The following is a 20589-nucleotide window of genomic DNA, read 5'->3' as shown; positions in this document are numbered from 1 at the left end:
CATGAAGTTAAAAATTTATATCTAAACTTAGTCATAAACAATTAATAAATATATGATTATTTTCCAACATATAAATTATGAAGTTTGGTCAATAGAAAGATAAGTTGATGACTAATATAGGAATATATCAATCTACAAACATGAAACAATCAACCATAGATTATTAGCCAAAATAAGAAAAAAAGGCATAATATGAAAGAAAAAATAATTAGAAATAAAAGAGTCTAAAATAATTGATATGGAAATTTTTTCCTTTGACTTTGCAAAAGAAAAAAAAAATGATAAATTTTTTTGAACAAGTTGGTCCCATATTCCTCCAGCCCATCCTTTTTGAAAATCTACAATTAGATTCTTCAAATTAATTAATTAATAAATGGCACATTATAAATACAATTATATTAATTAAATACTGTTTGGTTTGATTGTAAGAGTAAAAGAGAAAAGGTTTGAATTTAAAGAATGAAAGAAAAAATAGTAGATTGTTGTCAAATTAAAAAACATAAAACGTAGAATTAAAAAAATGGGTCACAATATTTTATGCAATAAATTTCATGGAATAGTCTCATTTTCAGGAAAAAAAAAAAAAGGAATGGTAAATATGTAATTATAGTAAAAAATTTCGTAGTATATATTTTATTTATATTGAACTCGTGAACCTCTAATAATTATCATTTATTTTTATCTTTTTGAAACAATAATTATGGGTGCGTGAGCAATTTGGTTCAAATACAATTTAGGCAAAAAGTGATATAGAATAGAGATATGATTATCCAAATCTAAACATAGCACACCAGTTTAAGTCTCCTATCTTCGATTAAAAAATCGTGAATTCGAATCTCTACCCGATATGTTATATTAAAAAAGAAAAAAAATGCATATAATTATTGTGGAAGTTATTGATACCTGTACTGTATGAAGTAACATCTTACTATGCGAGTATGAACTTTGAGCCTACTAATAAGTTGCACCAAGTTGGTTTCTCGAGCTTAATAAAATGCATAGAGATTACGTACTTTTACGAAAGTGGGACTCTGCATTTTATAAAAAGACTATTGCAAATGACGCTATGTAATTAAATGTATCTGTCATTTAGCGGATCTTCTGTCGATTGTTAGTAGATTATCCGTCAACTAAAATGACATTCGGTCAACTATCAACAGATCTTCCACGGGCGTAACCTCCCCATTTTCTCAGTCCAGCTTCACTTTGCATTATGCACAGTTGGCCACTCCAACCTCATCCTCAACATATCCGAGTTGTGATCAAATTACCCATGTTTCAAGACGAGAGGGGCATATGTTTAATTTATCTTTGATTGATTTCACCTCTACCCACAATAAATCATAAGAATCATGATACATTAGATATAAAACTAATGATTAATTCAAATATGATCAAGTAAATCGTAATAATTATGTCAATTTGAGTATAATACTTATTGATGTTGGGGATGTGGATAAATTTGTGACTAAATAATATATATGGGGGTTTTGGTGGGGCCGGCGGATCCTACAAAGTACAAAGTAAAAATTAGAGAAAATATCAAAGCAAAGACTTTGCCTTTGTAATTTTGTCTTTTGCATTCTCTCTGCATTAAAACCTAACATTTCTGACACACTATTTTAGTTTTTAATTATAATGTTTATTTTAATTTTGGCCAATAAGTCAAGCCGGCCAACATTTTAAAAACGTTTTTTTTTTTTATATAATTTTTTTAATTCACTTAAAATCTTTTTAAAATAGCACATTCTCTTTTCTTGGAAACTTGGCAAAGTTGAACCTACGCAAGGAAAGCATTAAGTCCGTATCCGTAAGATGTCAGAGTATTGACCACTCTTAAATATTTGACAATTCAAAGAGAAAAAGGTAAAATAAATAATTAGAAAAATAATGACTTATCAGATATTCAATAGCAGTTAATATAAAAACATATTATCATCGGTAATGATCTTAATTTCCATATTATATAGTTTTCTTAACTGTGTTTTGTCAACCATTGGTGGCTAGGATAATTTTTCTACTTTTGAGACGATAATAAGTGTTTTATCAACTGAATTATGTTCGAATGGACTCTTATAAAACACTTTTCTATCGTCAAAAAAATATTGTTTATATATGTAGGTGGACAACAGACGAAAGTTTTAAGAAGGGTAAAAAAATTTGTTTTAGCCCATTGAAAATTATATTAGCTAAAAATAGCCCAAATTAGTTAAATGAGTGATTTTTCTTTAGTTAAAATAAAAATAAGTGCGAGGATCTCAATATCTTATTTTTAGAACAAATGTAAACTACGTTGATGTGTAGAGTAATGTCGTTCAAATTGATCGATGTTTTTCATTATAGCGTATAAATATCGATGAAATACAAATATATATATAACGTCACTAATGTGAATATAGATACTAACAACAAAGTGTTATTGACTTAAAAAGTTTGAATTGTTTATTTATTAATTTAAATGTTTCTTTTTAGAACATCTATCGACATTGATATTTGAATCAACATTCTCACGTAATCGGAAGTTTTTGAAAGTTTGTCCACATTGATATTTTAGTTTACATATGTGAGAGAGATGTTGTGTGGGTGGAAGGAGGGAGGAGAAGACAAAATGATGATGAGGTGTGGCCTAGAAAAAGGGCATTGAAAAGTGAAGGGAAAGTGGTCCATAGACCACGTTCATTTTCAAAGAAAATATTTAGTTCTCTGAGGATAAGGAACAATCTTATTTTTAGCATAATTAAATGTTTATTTTATGGGGGGTGAGAATAAAATTTAGTTCTACCTTAAGTATTTTTCAATTTTTAATACAGTACTTCTGAAGTATCGCACACAAGTAAAATGAGAGAGATTCATATACTTATATATTTATTTATGTAGTATAACAACTTTCTCATATTGTCATTAATGAGCCTTTTGAAATCACACTCTCGAGATGCAATTATTACTCAAGACTTTTGTCCCAACTTATCTCCACCCTCTCCCTCTCGAATGCAATAAATTTCAAGCACCATTGTAACTAACAAAATTATTTGAGTTTATAGAAGCTACGGATCTACTATTTTTTTCTCTAAGTCGGAGGTTCGAATTTCATATTTTATATTTAAAAGAGTTTAAACTATAAGATCTCTCCTCACAAAATTATCCCTTAAAGGTCTTTCTTTGAAAAGGATGCGATAAATGGTACATTATAGGATGTGCTAAATGATGCACTAAAAAATACACTAAAGTTAGGCAAAAAATGAGCTATATATGTTGGTAGAGATATTTTAACATGACATAAGAAGGAAATAGCGTTGCCCAATAGCGCGGCCATAGCACGATCCTTGCATGACCAAGCGCATCCATATGGCTATGAACAACTAAGATAAATATTATCTTGTGCCTAGTACCCCACCAGTTCCGAAAGTTTAAAGATTGGGACTGCTTCTACGACGATAGATAGGGGTCAGGTTTGTTTGGCATCTATGCTCCGTGCCCTCCAAATAGTATGAGAGCCTTTCAGCTAGTACTGCTCACACTCCTAGATCTTCACGGCACCTCCCCCATACCACATCTCCTATAAATAAAAAGGACCTGTAACCTTCCAAGTTAAATCATTTCTTCTCAAGCCATTCTTTACTTCTCTCCTCTTAAGTTCATATACTGACTTAAGCATTGGAGCGTGGTACGCCGGCACCATGTCGACATCCACTCACCTTCTCTTTTTGTAGGTCGTTTTCGCCTCAACTTCCAAAACCAAGATCTCGTAAAGACTATAAACTCTCTCGGTCTTCCAAACAACAAGATCTCATCATTTCCATGTTCACAACCTATCGGGTCTTGGCTTCTCCTAACCAGACCCACTCTCCTTGATCACTTGGCGGTCGTGGTTCACCGACTCTCAATCCGACCAACTTCCCAAAAATTGCATCAATAATGTATTTGTTGAACTAAAAAAGAAATTGAATGGTAGATTTTTATTTAAATATTGAGTGGGAGTTGAAAACATATGATTCTCTAGGGAAGCTGGTAAAATGATTAGAAATTAGGGGCGAGCGAACAAGGAACTGATAATTGTCCTCCTTCATTTTGTATTGATTGTTTATACAATTTATTTATTATTTTTTTTTTACTTTTAAAAATTAAGTTTATAAACCATATTTCGAACGTAATTATTTGTTTTGTTATCCAACTCTTTGAAAACGTTTTAAAAATATAAGTCAAAATTAAAAAATTTTAAAAAATATATAGTTCTTAAACTTTTGTTTTTTTTTCCTTAAGAAATGTGAAAAAAAGAAACCAAATAAATTGCTAGGATGAAATAAGAACTTTTCACGACAGGGAAAAAAAAAGAAATCATATCAAATAAGGGCTAAAAGATTTTAGAGTTTTCTTCTGATTATCATGGTTGAATTTTTAAAATAAAAAAGATAGGTTATAAAAACTGTCAAATCACCATGGTTGACTCATTAGTCCAAAAGAGCTAAGGTTAATTAGGAGAAAATAAGTTCAAAATCCACGATGGTCACTTTACCTAAAGAATAATTAGTAGTCTCGATCAAATATAATATTTCTATGAAAATATAATGGAAAAGAATTGATATTTTGAGCTCCCAAGAACCCTAAGCTTACTTTATCATATTGGAGAAATCTTTTATTTATTTTATCCAAGTGATTTACAGTCATTCAATAATATTATATGTGTAATATATATATATGTAGGGATTTAATTACATATTATGGTTGGTAGGGAAAAGATAATGAGTGTGTATGGACCTTTGATGGTGCTTTTGGACTAGCCTATATGAGTGAATCAAATCATTGATATTTTAACCTCTAACAAATCCATCACTTGACATTATTGTAGATTTGTGTTATTAATTTGGGCTCCACGTCTTTGCATTTTCATCCCCATGATCATAGAATTTTGGAAACAAAAGGTTTATAAAATCAAATTACATGATTGGTAGAGTATCGTATTTTGGAGAAAACACACCATGTAAATTCAATCATCGTATTTATAACGATTACTTAGTTAGATGTTAGATATTGATTAACAACTGATGTCCAACAAATAAGGAAAATCACTCGAGTTGTTCAGTCAATATGAACTTAGCTCAACTGGTTAAGACACCTATTTCTGACTTTAAAATTCTCATCTCCACGAGTTGTTGGGATTAAAAAAAAAGACACTTGAGTTGTTCAATGATATAGATATATATATAGCGTTTACTAAAGTAATGATAAATTAAGTACATGATGATAAAGGAAGAGTAGAGAATTCATAGATTATAAATAGAAAGTAATTATACCTCAAACAACTTTGTGTATGATATTTAAAGAGGGCGTTTGCTAAAATTTAAGAGAACCCTAATGTGGTAGAATTCGGGATCACGTAGGCCATGAAGTAGTGGAGAATGTTGTTTCGTGACTCAAAAAATCTTATAGTTAGACAAGCAATTAATAACATAAGGCATAAGTATTCATTTAATTTGTTGAGCTAGTGAAACTCTAGACGTGATTGTTGAGTGGTGGGTAAGAATTTCTAATACAAGATATATGAGGGAGAAAAAAGTCAACCTGAACATAACCAAACAATCAAAGAAGTGACAACACTTTGAAATAATTTTAATTCTCATATTTTGATATTGAAATGATTCCAATCTTAATTTTGACTACCAAAACCAAACAATGCCTTCTCTTTCTTTTCAAATATACAAATGGAAGGGATTGGATTCCAAGTGCTTTTTCTTCTTTTTTTTTTTTTCTTTTTTAGTATTAAGAATGGAAACAAAATTAAGAGCCACTAGCTAATATGGATGTGGGAATAAACATATTCAGAAATTTGGATTTGACAATGCTAAAATTTTGGGAATCTAATGGGATTTCCCTTACTATATGCAAACACTTATTTTTGGAACAAGAACATATTCATATTCAATACATAGTGGCAACAATCTCCTTTTTTTTTTTTTTATAAATAAATTGTATTTTTCATATTCAAATTAAATCTACCAAAGCCACGCATCAAAATATATCCTAATACTAATTGGATTGAGATTGAAGATATATATAAGAAGAAATCTCCAATATATGTTAATATATGTTAACCACTTGAACGACGATGATTAATCTATAACTTAGATTATACAATACCACTTTTATTGCTTGACATTTAATGTTATGTGAGTTTTGTACTTGATTTTTGCATCTCAAGTCATGAAGGTTAGGTTTAAAAAATGATGTCATGGACAAAACTTTGCTTCTAAGAATCACTTATCAATTTCACCCTAAAAATGTCAAAGTTTGACCATTTAAAAATACAAAATTCAGCAATCATTTTCTGGATAAAGACACCATCCTTGTAAGAAAAATGATATAAACAAAAATGAGTGATAAAAGTGAGAAAAATAATTTCAAGTTATTCATGAAGTATATCATTTATCGTACGAATAATAGGATGTGCCTATATACTAGACGCCTACACGAGGGACAAGGTAAGGTACCTCTAGTTATCTTGTAGATCCTATAAAATAAGGACATCGAGGTTGATTCATGAATTTTCTTCTTACCAATATTGAAGTTTGCTTAAAATTAAAGAAAAAAAAAACAAAAGAGTTCAAGAATGATATGTCAAACTATTCACACGAACGGGCTATTTTGACCCTATACTAGATGGCTACACTAATGTCAAGTCATCTCTAGTGATTTTATACATAGTTTCTATACAGTAAAGACGATGAGATCGATTCATGAATTTTTTACCTACCATCACATTTTGCTTAAAAAAAGAAAAAAAAATTGATTTGTCAAATCATGTTCTCTAAGAATGGTAAATCAACAGAACTCTAAAAAGTCATCAACTTCAGTTACCATTTATGTAAATTCCATACAAAATTTAAAAAATAAAATAACTTTAACTTCTAGCAAGTAATTCGTTTAGTTCAAATCGAAAAAACTGTTTCTTTTTTTTGCAAAAAATAATAATAATAATAATAATAATAATAATAAAGTTTGTTGGACAGATTCTTTATTTGGTTTAATTATAAATTTCATCCTTATAATTTAGACCTAATTTTAACTTGGTTTCTAAAAATTTATTAAAATCTATCTTCTTCCATTTTCTACTCAAACCTAAATGTTAATGTAGTCAAACCAATATAATTAACCAAATAAAAAACATCAGTATTCCAATAGGGAAAAATAGCGTCAAAACAGTACGACAGAGACACCTTATGAAATTAAAGGATCAAATTTAAAATTTTAAGTTAAAAAATATATTAAGTTAAAGTAATAATTTAATTTTTAAATTTTAATCCGAAACGATTTAGTCATTTTTAAATTGGTAACAATTTAATCTGTATAATTTACAATTTGTCACAATTTAGTCTTATTGTGAAAATTCTTATCAAAATTAAGTTTCGAGTTTTATCATACAACGATTTAGTCTTTGTAATTTATAAAAATACATTTAGTCAAAGCCAAAAACTGAACAAAATTTTCATGATAGAAACTAAATTGTTACAAATTTGAAATTATAGAAACTAAATAATGGTTACATATTAAAGTTTGAGACTAAATCGTTACTCCAATAAAAATACACGAATCAAAAAATATTTTTTAATCAAAATTTTAAAATTCCAGCATCCCAACGGCATTAGGCAGACACATAGACAAACAAGTCCTTCTGGCCAGGGGCTGTTAAGTCAAAGCCTACTTCTGCTTTTCTTTTTCTTTACCAAATATTTCCCATTATTATGATTTATGCCCATCCCTCCAAACATAATTATTATTTCTTTTTCTTTTTTTTATATATAAATTAACAAAGAAAAAAAAAAGAAAATTCTTGGTTCCTTCCTTCCTTCAACCAAATAAATGCTATCCTCTTGTTCCAATTCCATGGACTGTTGGGCATTTGCTCACCAGCCAATCACACCTCAAACCCTTTCATTTTATTTTGTTTTTCTTAATCTATCTCTAAAAAAATATATTCCTTTTAAGTTGACAAAAAATAGAATATTTTTTGTTCAAGTTCCCATAAATAGTTCCTTAATAAAATAATATGTATAAATTAAAGTCTCTTCTAGAACGGTCTAAAAAGCCAAACTTACATTTGTTACGTGAGTTTGTTTATTCAAAAGTATAACTTTTCTACTGACAGTATAAGTCATTCTTTCAGGAGACATCAAAAGTTCCTATATTAAACTCATTGAAAAATTTGAACTTGAGACGTCTCATCTATTGTGACAAAGAGATTAAAGTCTTTGTCAACTGAACTATCCCTTGGGATATGAAATTACCTTTTGTAATACATATTAAGCATAAACTCCAAACGAACCCAAAACTCACTAATTCTAAGCTTTTGGTGAGACCAACATGATATATTTTCAAAAACCTATTTTTCCAATAGAAGACCAAAAGGGTAAAATTCCCTCTTCTTCAAACATGATGAACATCTTCTATTTGGTTTACCTTTCAAACCAAAACTTCCCCTAAACCAACTTTAAATATGAAAGAAAAGAAAGAAAGAGGAAAACTTCAAAGTTTCAAACCCCACAAGAATAAGAAAGTGAAGACTTAAGAGAGAGAGAGAGAGAGAGGCAGAAGACAACAAAAACATTGCATACACAAGCAATAGCCTAAGGCTAAGCAACTTTTTTCCAATTTTTTTGCTCCTCCTCTCCCCCCTTTTCCCTCATCAAAAGCCTTGTTTTTCACTCTTTCTCCCCTCTTCCTCCAATCAAAAACCTCTCTCTCTCCTTCTTTTTGGCCTTTTGAACTGCTAAAACAGAAGAAGAAGAAGAAGAAGAAGAAGAAGAAGAGAGTAGAATTTGTTTGTTTGTTGTTGCAATACAGAGATACCCATCAATGGAAATCTCTTCCTCTTCCTCCTCAAGACTCCATGAGAGGGAAAAAAACCCTTCTTCCCCAAATAACTCTCCCAACAGCTTCAGCGCCTCCAACAATGGCGGCCTTCTCCCCCACAACCCTAAACTCCTCCCCAGATCTGAATCCAACCCTTACCCCACCACTTTCGTTCAGGCCGATTCCTCCAATTTCAAGCACGTCGTTCAAATGCTCACCGGCTCCTCCGATTCCCCCAAGCCTCCGCCGCCGTCGTCTCACGACCCCTTTCAATCCTCCAAGAGCTTCGCTATTCCTCCGATCAAGACGGCGCCCAAGAAACAGCAGAGCTTCAAGCTCTACGAGCGCCGGAATCACCTCAAGAACAGCCTCATGATCAATACCCTGATTCCTAATTTCGCCGGCGTCGGTGCCGGTGCCGGTGCAGGCGCGTTTTCTCCTCGGAACGCGGAGATTCTGTCGCCGAGCATCCTTGATTTCCCGTCTCTGGCGCTGAGCCCTGTGACGCCGTTGAACGACGACCCCTTGTTCGAGAAATCCTCGTCGTCGCCGTCGCTCGGGAGCTCGTCGGAGGAGGAGAGGGCGATCGCCGAGAAGGGGTTTTACTTGCATCCGTCGCCGATGAACACGCCGAGGGCGGCGGAGCCGCCGCAGCTTCTCTCTCTGTTCCCCGAGACATCGCCTAGGGTTTCCGGGTCGTCGTCTTCCTCGTAACTAAACAAGGGTTTGTTTGTAGAGATTCGAAACTTTTTTCTCCTTTTTTGATTGATTTTAGATAGAGAATCGTCTCGTCAATCAATTGGGTGTGGATTTGAAATTGGTTCTCTGAGAAACAGAAAAAAAGCAGAGTCATCTTGCTTTGAATTTTCACTGTACAATCTGATGAGAAATCCCATCGAAAATCGCAGAGTCCTCTTTTTTTATCTCCATTTTTCTTCCTCTATTACTCGTTTTTGGTTTCAATTTCCAGCAATTTTCTCTTCCTTTCCATTTTCCGGGAAAGTGGGTGAGAAAATTTTGATCATCAGTTCCATTCCCAAATCCCACCCTCCACAGAACAGAGAGAATGTGAGAAGTCAATAAATTAACCATTGGAAACAGAGAGTTTTGAGTTTTTGTTGAGAAATTTTGATGGTGGGTCTGAATTAGAAGGATGCATTAAACATGGTGGAGATCCATGAGGAAGATGGTTGGAAGTTCCACTCAGTGTTTGATTGATTTCTTTGTTCTACAAATGGAGCTGTAAATACTGTTGCTTTTTCTTTCTTTGTCTTTTCTGTTCTAATTTACAACCTTTTTTTTTCATCTCTAAATTTTCAACCTTCAATCTTTTAGAACAGTAAAAAGTGTTTTTAACCCATTTGAAGAGCGTTCGATCAAAAATTCTAAGATTGAAAAAAACCAAACTCTTGCTCTCTTTCTTGGTACATAGTTTATGAATGTCGGGCTAAAATGGAAATAGTGTGGATGTGAACAATTTATTTAAGCTATTTTTTATTTGACTTGTTAACAACAAATTCTTAAGAATAAAATTGCTTTCATCTAAGATTTAGATGCCTCATGCGTATCGAAACGCTGGATGATAAATCTTGTCGAAAGAAGTCAAAAGTTGAATGAAATTTTAATCATAGCTGTAAGGATGAGAGGCGAAAAGGCAAAACTTGTGTGGTAAGGCGAAGATTCAAATATTTCAAAACTGGTTGCCTATTAAATTTCTCAAAGGAAAAACAAATTACCAATCAAATTTCAAAGTGGGTAACAACCATAATTCAAAGTCAATTGTTGTTGTTTTGAGTCTTAGATGTCATGGGAGTTGCCAAAATTTTAATCAATCACAAACTTGTTAATAAGTTTCTCCAATTAGATTCATTCCAAAGGGTTGGGTTGGAGATTTAGGTTTTGTTTGGCAAAATTAAATACAAAGTGGACAATATGAGCTGTGTGTTCACATGACACTATTTTGGGATTTACTTGCCAACTATTAATGTATATATATATACTTTTTTGGTTTATGATTCGAGGATAAATTTCTATTTGATTCTTACGTATCAAAATCTTTTAATTTAATTAGTGAAGTTTCGAAAATGGTCTATTGGAGTATATGACATTACTTTCCATCAATGGAAAGATGACAGGTTATTTGTAAGATTTAAGTACTATTTTAGTCTTTCTACTTTCGACTATTTCATTTTTGTTTTTTTACTTTTAAAAAGTCAGTTTTAGTCTAAGTAAACATTTTGGTCCTATTTCATGCAAAATAAAATTATTTGATACAAATTTATGGCTATATTTCAAGAAATTTAGTGAGTATAATGTCATGTTAAAACTGTGATAGAAAGATGAAATAAAAATAAAAATGAAGGGACCAAAATAATCATTTTTTAATAGTGATCAAAACGAACCTTTCGAAAGAACATAAATTAAAATGAACAAAAGTTGAAAGTAGAATAACCAAAATAGACGTTTTTAAGGTATTGAGACCAAAATGAAAAACCAAATCTAAATTTATTAAGACCGAAATAGTATTTAAACTTAATTTAAAATTAGTTTTAATGCTAACAGGCAGAAACTAACTATTTTATAATATAATATTTTACCCAATTTTTCTTTTAAATAAATAAATTTCTCTCTCTCTCATTTTTTATGTGTACCACTTTATAATAAGAGTAAAATAAATGGTTAGTCAAAATGTATTCCAATACAAAATGGAAAAAATGACAATCATTGAAGTTGGAACATGTAACTAAGAAACATTCTCATTTGTCAAAAGATGTTGAGAGAAGAAAAAAAGCAATGAAAAATAAATAATTTAAGAGAGAGAGGGAGAAGAAGAAATGATAAGAGTGGAGATTGTTGAAAAAATTCAAAATTCGCAAAAAAAGAAAAAAGAGATAAAAAAATGAAAAAAAGGAAAAAAAAAAAAGTGGAGACAGGCATGTGGTGCCAAAACATAGTTGGAGAATACGTGGCAAAGTCCTTTCCAAGTCCCCCCTTTTTTTGTCTCCCTCTCAATGCCACTAAAATCCATCATCCCATCTTCATTCTTCACTTATTTTCCATTTATTTTTTAAAATATTGCATTATAAATTAGGAGACGAAGATTCGAATTTACCACTCGTAACATAGGAGGAGTACATATGTAGAAATTTTATTTTCTTTAAGTAAAAAACATTTTGGTCATTGGAATTTGAATTTGGTTTCTATTTTGCTCCTTTTTTATCATTGAAATTTAAATTTAGTTTCTATTTAATTATTTAGTTTGAAACGTGACATATTTGATCTCTGAATGACCGAATTGAAATTAAATTTAAATCTCAAGGACAAAAGATTATGATTTTTTAAATTCAGAGGCCAAATAGAAACAAGTCCAAACTTTAAGGACCAAGAATGCATTTTACCATAATTTTTATTTTTTAATATCCTTTTTTAAGGAATATTTTATCAATCATAAAATATCTCTTAGGGCATAGCTAAGTCCAAATCTAAATCACATATTTTATACTTTTCATAACCTAATCACACTTAGACTATTAGATGTTAATTTATGAGACATGTAATTAATATATTAATTCTACCTTTCTAAACTCACTCTTTTTACTATTGAGAAAGGCAAAAAGGAAGAAGGAAAAATATCCATCCACACTTGTGAAAAAACAATTGAAAGAGGAAATTAAGCCAAAAAGAAAGAGCTTTCTCCCAATGAGTGACTTTTGGTAGAATATTGCATTATTTCCAATAATGTAATTGGTTGGTTAAACTCTCTTATAGAATCCCTCGTTAAAAGAGAGAATTATAGCATTAGAGTAACACATTAAGGATGGCTTGTGAGCTCAAACTTATCTTCATTTAGGCTCACTAGGTACAATTCACATACCAAGTTAGAAAAATTCATTGAATATAGCTCCCTTTGATTGAGGTCGGTCCCTAACAATTGAATGAGATCATACGTCAAACTAGAATCATATTTTCAATTCGTGCAATGTAATTCATTCTTTATTTGTACAAATGGTAGAACTTAACTTTCTAACCTGATGGTTCCATGTAATAGGGGTATCAAATCTAGTCTCGAATAGAGTGATAGGAACATAAAAGCGTGGTGGGTGTCACTATACATGATGGTCAGAGGTAACGATAACAACGTTCATCATCACGAAAGAAATGAATAAGACTTAAAAAAGAAGAATATTGATGCTCTCAATTGCTCAAATTCCACTGCAGACAATAGAAACTAGCATTTCAAACTCAAGAGATATTGGAGAGTTATTTCTTCGTGAAACATATTCCTCTTCTCAAGCTTTATTGTACATTCTAACATAGAAAAAGAGGCACACATACCAGCTCTCTTCAGATTTCTGAAAATGATTGAATGGTCTTGAACCCATGATTGTCTGGAAGAGGAGCGTTTCCGGGTCGGATGGATATGTTCACATCCAATCCTGAAAAAAAGGATTTCAATCAGATAACTGATTTATAAACAATGGAACAAGAGATTATACACTCTTGAAGCAATCCTAATTTGAGTTAAAATATCTAAAATTCATACGAAAAACTAAAGACACGAAAAGCTTCCGCGGAGATGAATCCTTGAGGTGGGGATTCACTGTTTAAGACAAGGACACGAGTAGGCACAAGAAAAATTTTGCCCCTAATTTAATTCCATGAACTGGGAATGGCATTCTCCGTTCTCGCCCGGTTCCTTTAATCAGTAGAAATTTGGACTAAAAGTTGCTTCACATAATAATCACAGGAGAATTTCATTAGTAAATACCTGCCGCTTTTGCAGCTACAGCTTCCTGAAAGACATCGGTGACAAACAAAATTTCCGATGGCTTATCAACTCCGACAGACTCTCTGATTTCGACGTAACTGCGTGTTTCTCTTTTGTTCCTGAGAGCATATAAGGAATAGCTTGAATAATAGTACTGATATAGAACTAACATTCTCTTGTTTCTATTAGCAAAAGTAAAATTAGATTTTACCCCACTGAGGTGTCAAAATATCCAGACAAATATTTTCTTAGATCCCCATATTTCGTATTTCCAAATAAAAGCCTCTGTGCCAACCTACTGCCACTGGAGTATATGTATACCTGCGAAAATCATTTTATTTCTTCGTTATTAGAAAATAAAGATTCATCATGGTTAGCAGCCATGTCAGAAACAAATGGAGGAACTTGAATTCTCTTTATATTACAAGAGTTGAGAGTGAATACAAGAAACCAAAAATGTCAACCAAATGAGAGAACGAGAACTTTGGATGTATGTATTGCATGTTTGTGCTGCTTTGGTTATCTCTGCAAGTAACTAAAACGCTGCATGTACTTCCAGGTACTAAACCATCAACACCTTCTAAGATATCGAGCATACCGGATTGATTTTTAATAAGGTTTGAAGGTGAGAAGTTAATCATCGGTAAAACTGACTTCCATAGTACATAAACTGATAAACAAACAGATGCTGACAACATATTAAGCTCCAAGAACTATGGTAGGAAACTTTGAACTTTAAAGCTAAGGACTTCAAATGAAAAACTCAAAACCGAGTACAATAGAACTGAAATGAGTAAAAAAGACATAGGGGAACTGTAAATATTTCAAGAGCTATCCAGGGAAGAGGATTCATTTTATTTTATCTTGCAACAAAAAACAGAAGACTACAGTAACAACAGATATAGATATTACTGGAGTAAAGGTCAAGGACCCATAGTAGTTTCCATATGGGAATAATGACTATCAACATAGATTTATAGGGAAACTAATTCAGGGGTGAATCTGATTCGACTTTAAAAGAAGTATTTTTCCAAATGTTTCGTCTCATCCGTAAAAGTACCTTTAAAAAATTTTAAATCACTTAAACCTACGTTAAAGTGCTCATAGATGAAGCACTTAATTATGCTTTTCAAGTGTGAAGGGAAAAGTATATGTGACCTTTATGCCCGATGCGTGCCACCTCTCCAGAGCTCTTGGTACATCCTCAAAAACTTCTCCTTTCAATTCATTGTTCTCAAATCCAGTTTCCCATATATGACCCTGTCAATGCTGGATGTTAGCTCTAGCCCAACAATAGTAAGTTATTATCTTCATTTCTTTATTAAATCTTTATTTTCTTCATTAATAATTAGTTCTGCTTACTTGCAACTGTTTTAGGGCAGGAATCTTCCTGTCAGCTTTTATCATGGCTTCAACATTTGCAACTAAAGCTGCAACAACCTCCTCTTTTGCAGAATCATCAAGAGGAATAGGCACAGCACCAGCAACGCCTTTTTCCAGATCATCTTGCACCTGCAGTTGTATTTTCAGTGTTACTAATTCCAGCACAGGTTAACTACACTACTTTTCTAACTATGCTTAAACTGAACCATTTATTGTAAAATTTTGCTTAAAACCCAAAATAGTAAGAGGGTTATGTTGAATTTTATGCTTCACTAAATAAAAAATATATCAAATGTCTTAGACATTAAGTACCACAAGGCAGCTCTTGTTAAAATTCTCCATTTTATCATATAGCCATTCTTCAATAATTGTACAAGTCTCTGAAACTTATTAAGAAAATACTCTAACCCAACATCATAGATTTTTTATGATCTAGTTGAACTCCTGAACAGAACTATTTTACCTGAGATCGCAACAACTTAATATCCTCTTTAGTCTCTGCAGTGTCGAATGTTAGAGACAAATGTTTGCGAACATTGTTGCAAGCATATGGGAAGAGAACATCAGTAACGAATGATATTGGAGTAGTAGTTCCTTCTATGTCAAGAACAATACAATGCTGCAAACAAAATTATCGAAAAATGAAACTGAATCATAGAGTTAATATTTCAAACTCAAGAGAAAAAAAAAACAATAAAGAACAATTTAATTTAACAAAGACGTGTACATACATACACACCACACGCACAGATTGAACTAAAATCAAATTGCCCAAGTTTATAGTCTATAATCTATATCAGAGCTACAACCTTTGAAGATGCTTCATTATTGCAACCACCTACAACAACTTCTTTGAGATTTTGGAGGGGACCATGATTTGGAGTAGACCAGTCTAGGCCCAATTGGTAAAGCTTTATGGCCGCATCAAAGAGGTAGTGGTAACATTCAGCCTGAAACAACGAGTGGACTATTAGAACATTTAAGTGATGTCTGAGTATCGAAAGTAATATCTTCCCTCGCCCTGCATGCTGGATCGTCACTGTACAAATCTGAAAATTTTGGAAAGTAGGCAAAAGTTCTTATTTTTTAATATCCATGAGTTTTCTAGGCCAACTTGTGGACATCTTGACTAATTGTAGAGGTAACTGTTTGACTCCACAACATTTGGCAAGAAAAATCCTAGGTGGGTGGCCACCATGGTTTGAACTTATTCCCTCTCAACTTTTTACATTTTTTACTAGCCTCAATAATAGCTAAAAAGAGTAGGCAAAAGTTCAAATTTGTCAAATCTTACACTCAAAATGCATGTAGATTATAGATGTACCTTATTTATCACTGTTCCAGAGTATAGGTGAAGCTATGAAAACACAAGTGTTTCAAGACTTCAATACCAAAATGAGGCATTTAAAGTGATTGCAGGAACCATTCTATTTAAATCAAGGCAAAAAAAAAGGCTAAAAATGATTAATATTACTACCTTGACACAAATTGGTATACAGAGAGAGTGAGTCTCAGAAAATGAGGTCTATCAACATGGCCCAAGGCCCCAAACCAATTACTATGCATAACAAACCTGAGTTTTTGCATGGATCCATGAATCTCCCCAAACATAGATGCCATGGTTTCGGACAAGCACAGCTGTTGTTTTCGGGTAGGCTTCAATCTGTAGAAAGCAAATAAAATTGCATTTACTTTTACACATGATTTACTAGTGAAATGTGAATTTTAGAACAAAATAAACACTTGTCTAGAGTTGCATGGTCTTTTACTGGCAGGAAAAGTTTGTTATCATCTATAAACCATCTAAGGTTATTCCATTGATCAACATCAAGAAATTTTCCATCATTTTCGTACGAATGACAAGATAGCTAGTATTCTGCAAAATGATGTTCAACATTCCTTGAAGGACACAGAGATCAGTGTGGTGAAGTCACCCAACATATATACATTTGGGATCTGCATCGATATTAATAAATTTCTTTCCAAATAAAAAGACTGCATTAGTCCATTATTTGTCAAGTGGAAATGGCGTACATCCTTGTTCCTCTTTGTTATTCCCCTAGAAGTTTTTTTCTTTTCTTTTCTTTTTCTCTTCTTTTTCCCCCTTGAAGTATTGTTAATGATTGAAGATCAACAAGGAAAATTGGCCAATAAAATGCAAGTTAAATGCATTAGAACTCCATACCGCTTTAGCTAGAGATTCTGTGAGCTCGTATTCATAAGCCGTATTTTCTATAATGGGGATCACAAGTTCATCGTAGTAACCATGCCCTTTGATTCCTTTGATCATTTCCATATGAGTAATCTGCAGTAATAAATAGTAAGGAACAATTTAGAAAAACAAGAAATACAAACGGAAACAAATGTATAATAAAAATATAAATAAACAGGATAAAAAGATGTTCTTATCTTGCCTTCCAAAGGAACAAGATAATGAACCTACATGACAGAATTCCCATGCTAGCATCATAACCTTATGCATATCTACTATATTTCTTTGCTAAAATATTTAGCTAATTCTCCACTAACAGCAGCTTAACAAATCCAGATACAATTCATGGTAGCATCTTCCCAAAGAATATCTAATTCTAGTCCATAGAGCTAGAAATAATTTCATACGAAAGGCAGCTCAGCTATATAGCCTTCACCCAGATCAAAAGTATAATCAGAACTGGAAAAAAAAGAGACATGTACTGGATGCAGAAGAACAAAAATGTGGGCAGACAAAAATTGCAGAATTGGACACATAGAACACTCATCCTTGTGGATAGATGCCATGAGGTGAAAACTCACTCTAAATTCTTTTGATGATGGGTTGATCATTGTTGCAAGACACGATTCTATCCCATGACTGTGAATAACAGCTCCAGCATCTCGCATTTGATATGCCTTAAAAACAAGAAAAAGTGTCAGATATTGATAATCGATCTTGCAACTGCAGCACAATCAAGAATCTAAAAGCAGAAAGCGGTCAACCTGAATGAAGTCAATGAATCATAATGATTCAACTTTCTGATTAATACAACAAATGCAGTGTGTCAGAGAAGAAACGATACCATAGTATTTAGCTTCATGCAAAGGGATTTTCATAAGGAGAATACGATAATGATTTGATTAATAGAAGGCTCGAGTAAACAGAAATTGATAGTTTCTGTAAGCATTAGCAATTATAATATTATGTTTCTTAAACCTTAATAAAAACATATGATTCACCAATTTCCAAGAGAATCTGTATCATATTATTGTTGTGTATAGATCCTTTGAAGCATAACCTTATATCATCATGAAAAGAATAAGGACTCCTTATAATTATTAGGTAGCCTTCATAACTTCTCACTTGTACAATGAGAAACATAAACTTGTATTTAGAATGTAAAGTGTAAACCAGCTTGTGAAGATATGATATTTCTATTATTTGCACCAAGGTGGAAACAGAAACAGAGGATCCAAGCAACCAAGAACTGAAAAGCTTCAAGAAACTTGATCAGTATCAATCACGATTCATGTCAGACAACTGTGATTGTATTATACTACTAAGAGTACTTCATTCGAAAATACATGTTGTAACATCAAAAAAAGTTATTGGACGTATAATCTATAATCAAATTGTACAGACAACAAAAATAAATTAATACACAAGGCTATGCAATTCTTGGAAGTTTAATCAAATTGACAAAAAAAAATGACATAGTAAATAACTTGTCATCCAACGTGAAGAACAAATCACACAGCAGCATGGTAGAAGAAGGATACGAAATCAAAACCTTCATGAAAAGGGGACCACAATCTGAACATTTTGGAGGCTTGTGTGGGTATGGCTTCGCGGTAGGAGAGGATAAAATGGAACCATCAGGAGATAACACGTACATATCCTCCGGTGCCATTCGCTCTTTCTGGACGCCTGTTAACACGTGAAAAATTGGTATGGGAACCATACCAGATGTCCAACATTTACAAATCAATACAGTTGCTAAGAGAAATAGACAGAGAGCCATGTTTAGGCCAGCAACAAAGCTAGCAGATGACAAAGTAAACTGCTGAAGATACACAACAAGCGTTTGAGATTGAAACTGAGACTGGCTTAAGCATCCCCCATAAAGCCAGATGCCCTTATCCATGAAACATAGGCAAGTAATAAAACCATGCTTGAACACACAGATACCTCTAGACAAATAATCAAAGCTCTAATAACTATCTTAAAAGAGCAATCCAATAACGCCATCCAGAGCACGGAAAATGCAAACCAGGGATTGAATAACAGCAAATATGACCCCAACAAAGTAAATAGCAAATCCCCATGAAATGGGAGGCAAAAAAACTGTGGATGCAACCCAGAGAAACGTGCAAAAGCTTGGTAGACCTCCAATGACTCTTCCCAAGACCAACCAACTGGGGAAACAAAAGAAAACTATAAATCAGACAACCCAGAGGGAGAAGGTGGAGAGGGAGGCGAATAACCAACCAGAAGGGGACATGACGACGAGCTGATTGTGCTTGGGAATGGCATCATCATGGACCTTGATGGTTATACTGCCACCAGTTCCGGAAACCCATCCGAGCCCATAAAAATGGCGGCATAGCTCTGAAAGTAGAGCCTTAGTTTCATGGACCACCTTACTCTCCAAGTAATCAAGCGATGTTGTCGCCGTCTTCTCTCCGTTCGCACCCACTTCTGATGCCGCAGCCATTTGGGCACTTTAATCTGTGTTAAAATGGAGAAGCTCTCGAAGATATTGGGTACTTCAGCTCGGAATGAAGAAGTTCCAATAGACCCTTATAGGTGAGATTCAGAAGGGAATCGCTAGTTGAATTCTTTATTCCTCTTTAGCTCAGTGTACAGAGGATACAATCAGAGCACTGCGCTTGAAGTTGAAGCCGCCATGGTTTGACCCTTTTGCTGACTGGAGAAAAACTGGAATTTTTGAATTGGGATTATTCGCTCTTGGGCAATTTTCCCTTTACTTTCTCCACAATTTCATTTATTTCAGTCGTTTGTTAGAATTTGGCGATCTTCATTCTTCGGGTATTAAATTTGTGTACAAATTCGATATCTGGATGGCTAGAGCCTAGATGGTCTAAAAAGTTAACTGGGTCAGAATTTCCAATGGGATCATTGAATTTTTTGCTCCAAAATTCTCTCATTTCCCCTCGTTTCTCAATGGATAAGTTCCGCGGAATATCGTGGCAATGTGATAAGCTACTCGTGATTTTATTTTTTTTTTGTTGGTTAAATTCTTTTAATCTTCAATAGTATTCGAAAATGTAATTCTATATCTATGCAAGTATTTCAAAAGGTTGAAAAATATTTGTATTCATCGAGAGAAGTTGTGATTAAACCCTACAAACAAACTTAGCAACTCCATATCAAAACTCATCATTACTAAAAATTTAACTATTTCCACATTAAACTAAAAAAATTAACGACTGTCCGTTTAAGAATAACATTAAAAATATATTTTTTTTCTCAGTTGTCGAGACTTTAATAGTGGTATGCAAAAAAAAAAAAAGATGCTAACCAGTCAAAATCTAAATATTGTTCTAAAATTTCACCTAGTTTTCTAAAAAGATTTTTTATGGTCGACATAAACATAGTT

The 20589-nt window shown here is 32.8% G+C and overlaps 2 protein-coding genes across 2 annotated transcripts; one reads left to right on the top strand and one right to left on the bottom strand.

The window, feature by feature from the left end:
* Nucleotides 1-8421: 8421 nt before the first annotated feature.
* Nucleotides 8422-9767, top strand: LOC111010352 (VQ motif-containing protein). Its single transcript, XM_022283723.2, has one exon. The coding sequence runs from the start codon at nt 8848-8850 to the stop codon at nt 9556-9558; it is 711 nt and encodes a 236-aa protein (XP_022139415.1). The 5' UTR covers nt 8422-8847; the 3' UTR covers nt 9559-9767.
* Nucleotides 9768-13013: 3246 nt separating this feature from the next.
* On the bottom strand, nt 13014-20138 carry LOC111010423 (haloacid dehalogenase-like hydrolase family protein). Its single transcript, XM_022283839.2, has 12 exons — nt 19458-20138; nt 18760-18896; nt 17789-17884; nt 17181-17300; nt 16569-16658; nt 15805-15945; nt 15459-15614; nt 14975-15124; nt 14771-14872; nt 13824-13933; nt 13613-13731; nt 13014-13280 (listed from the first exon to the last, which is right to left on the bottom strand). The coding sequence occupies exons 1-12, from the start codon at nt 19681-19683 to the stop codon at nt 13189-13191; spliced, it is 1539 nt and encodes a 512-aa protein (XP_022139531.1). The 5' UTR covers nt 19684-20138; the 3' UTR covers nt 13014-13188.
* Nucleotides 20139-20589: the final 451 nt, after the last annotated feature.

The sequence above is a fragment of the Momordica charantia genome, assembly GCF_013281855.1.
Source record: "Momordica charantia cultivar OHB3-1 chromosome 11 unlocalized genomic scaffold, Mcharantia_2.0 BLBB01000011.1, whole genome shotgun sequence".
In the NCBI taxonomy this organism is placed as follows: domain Eukaryota; kingdom Viridiplantae; phylum Streptophyta; class Magnoliopsida; order Cucurbitales; family Cucurbitaceae; genus Momordica; species Momordica charantia.
This window is presented reverse-complemented; position numbering and strand designations above follow the sequence as displayed.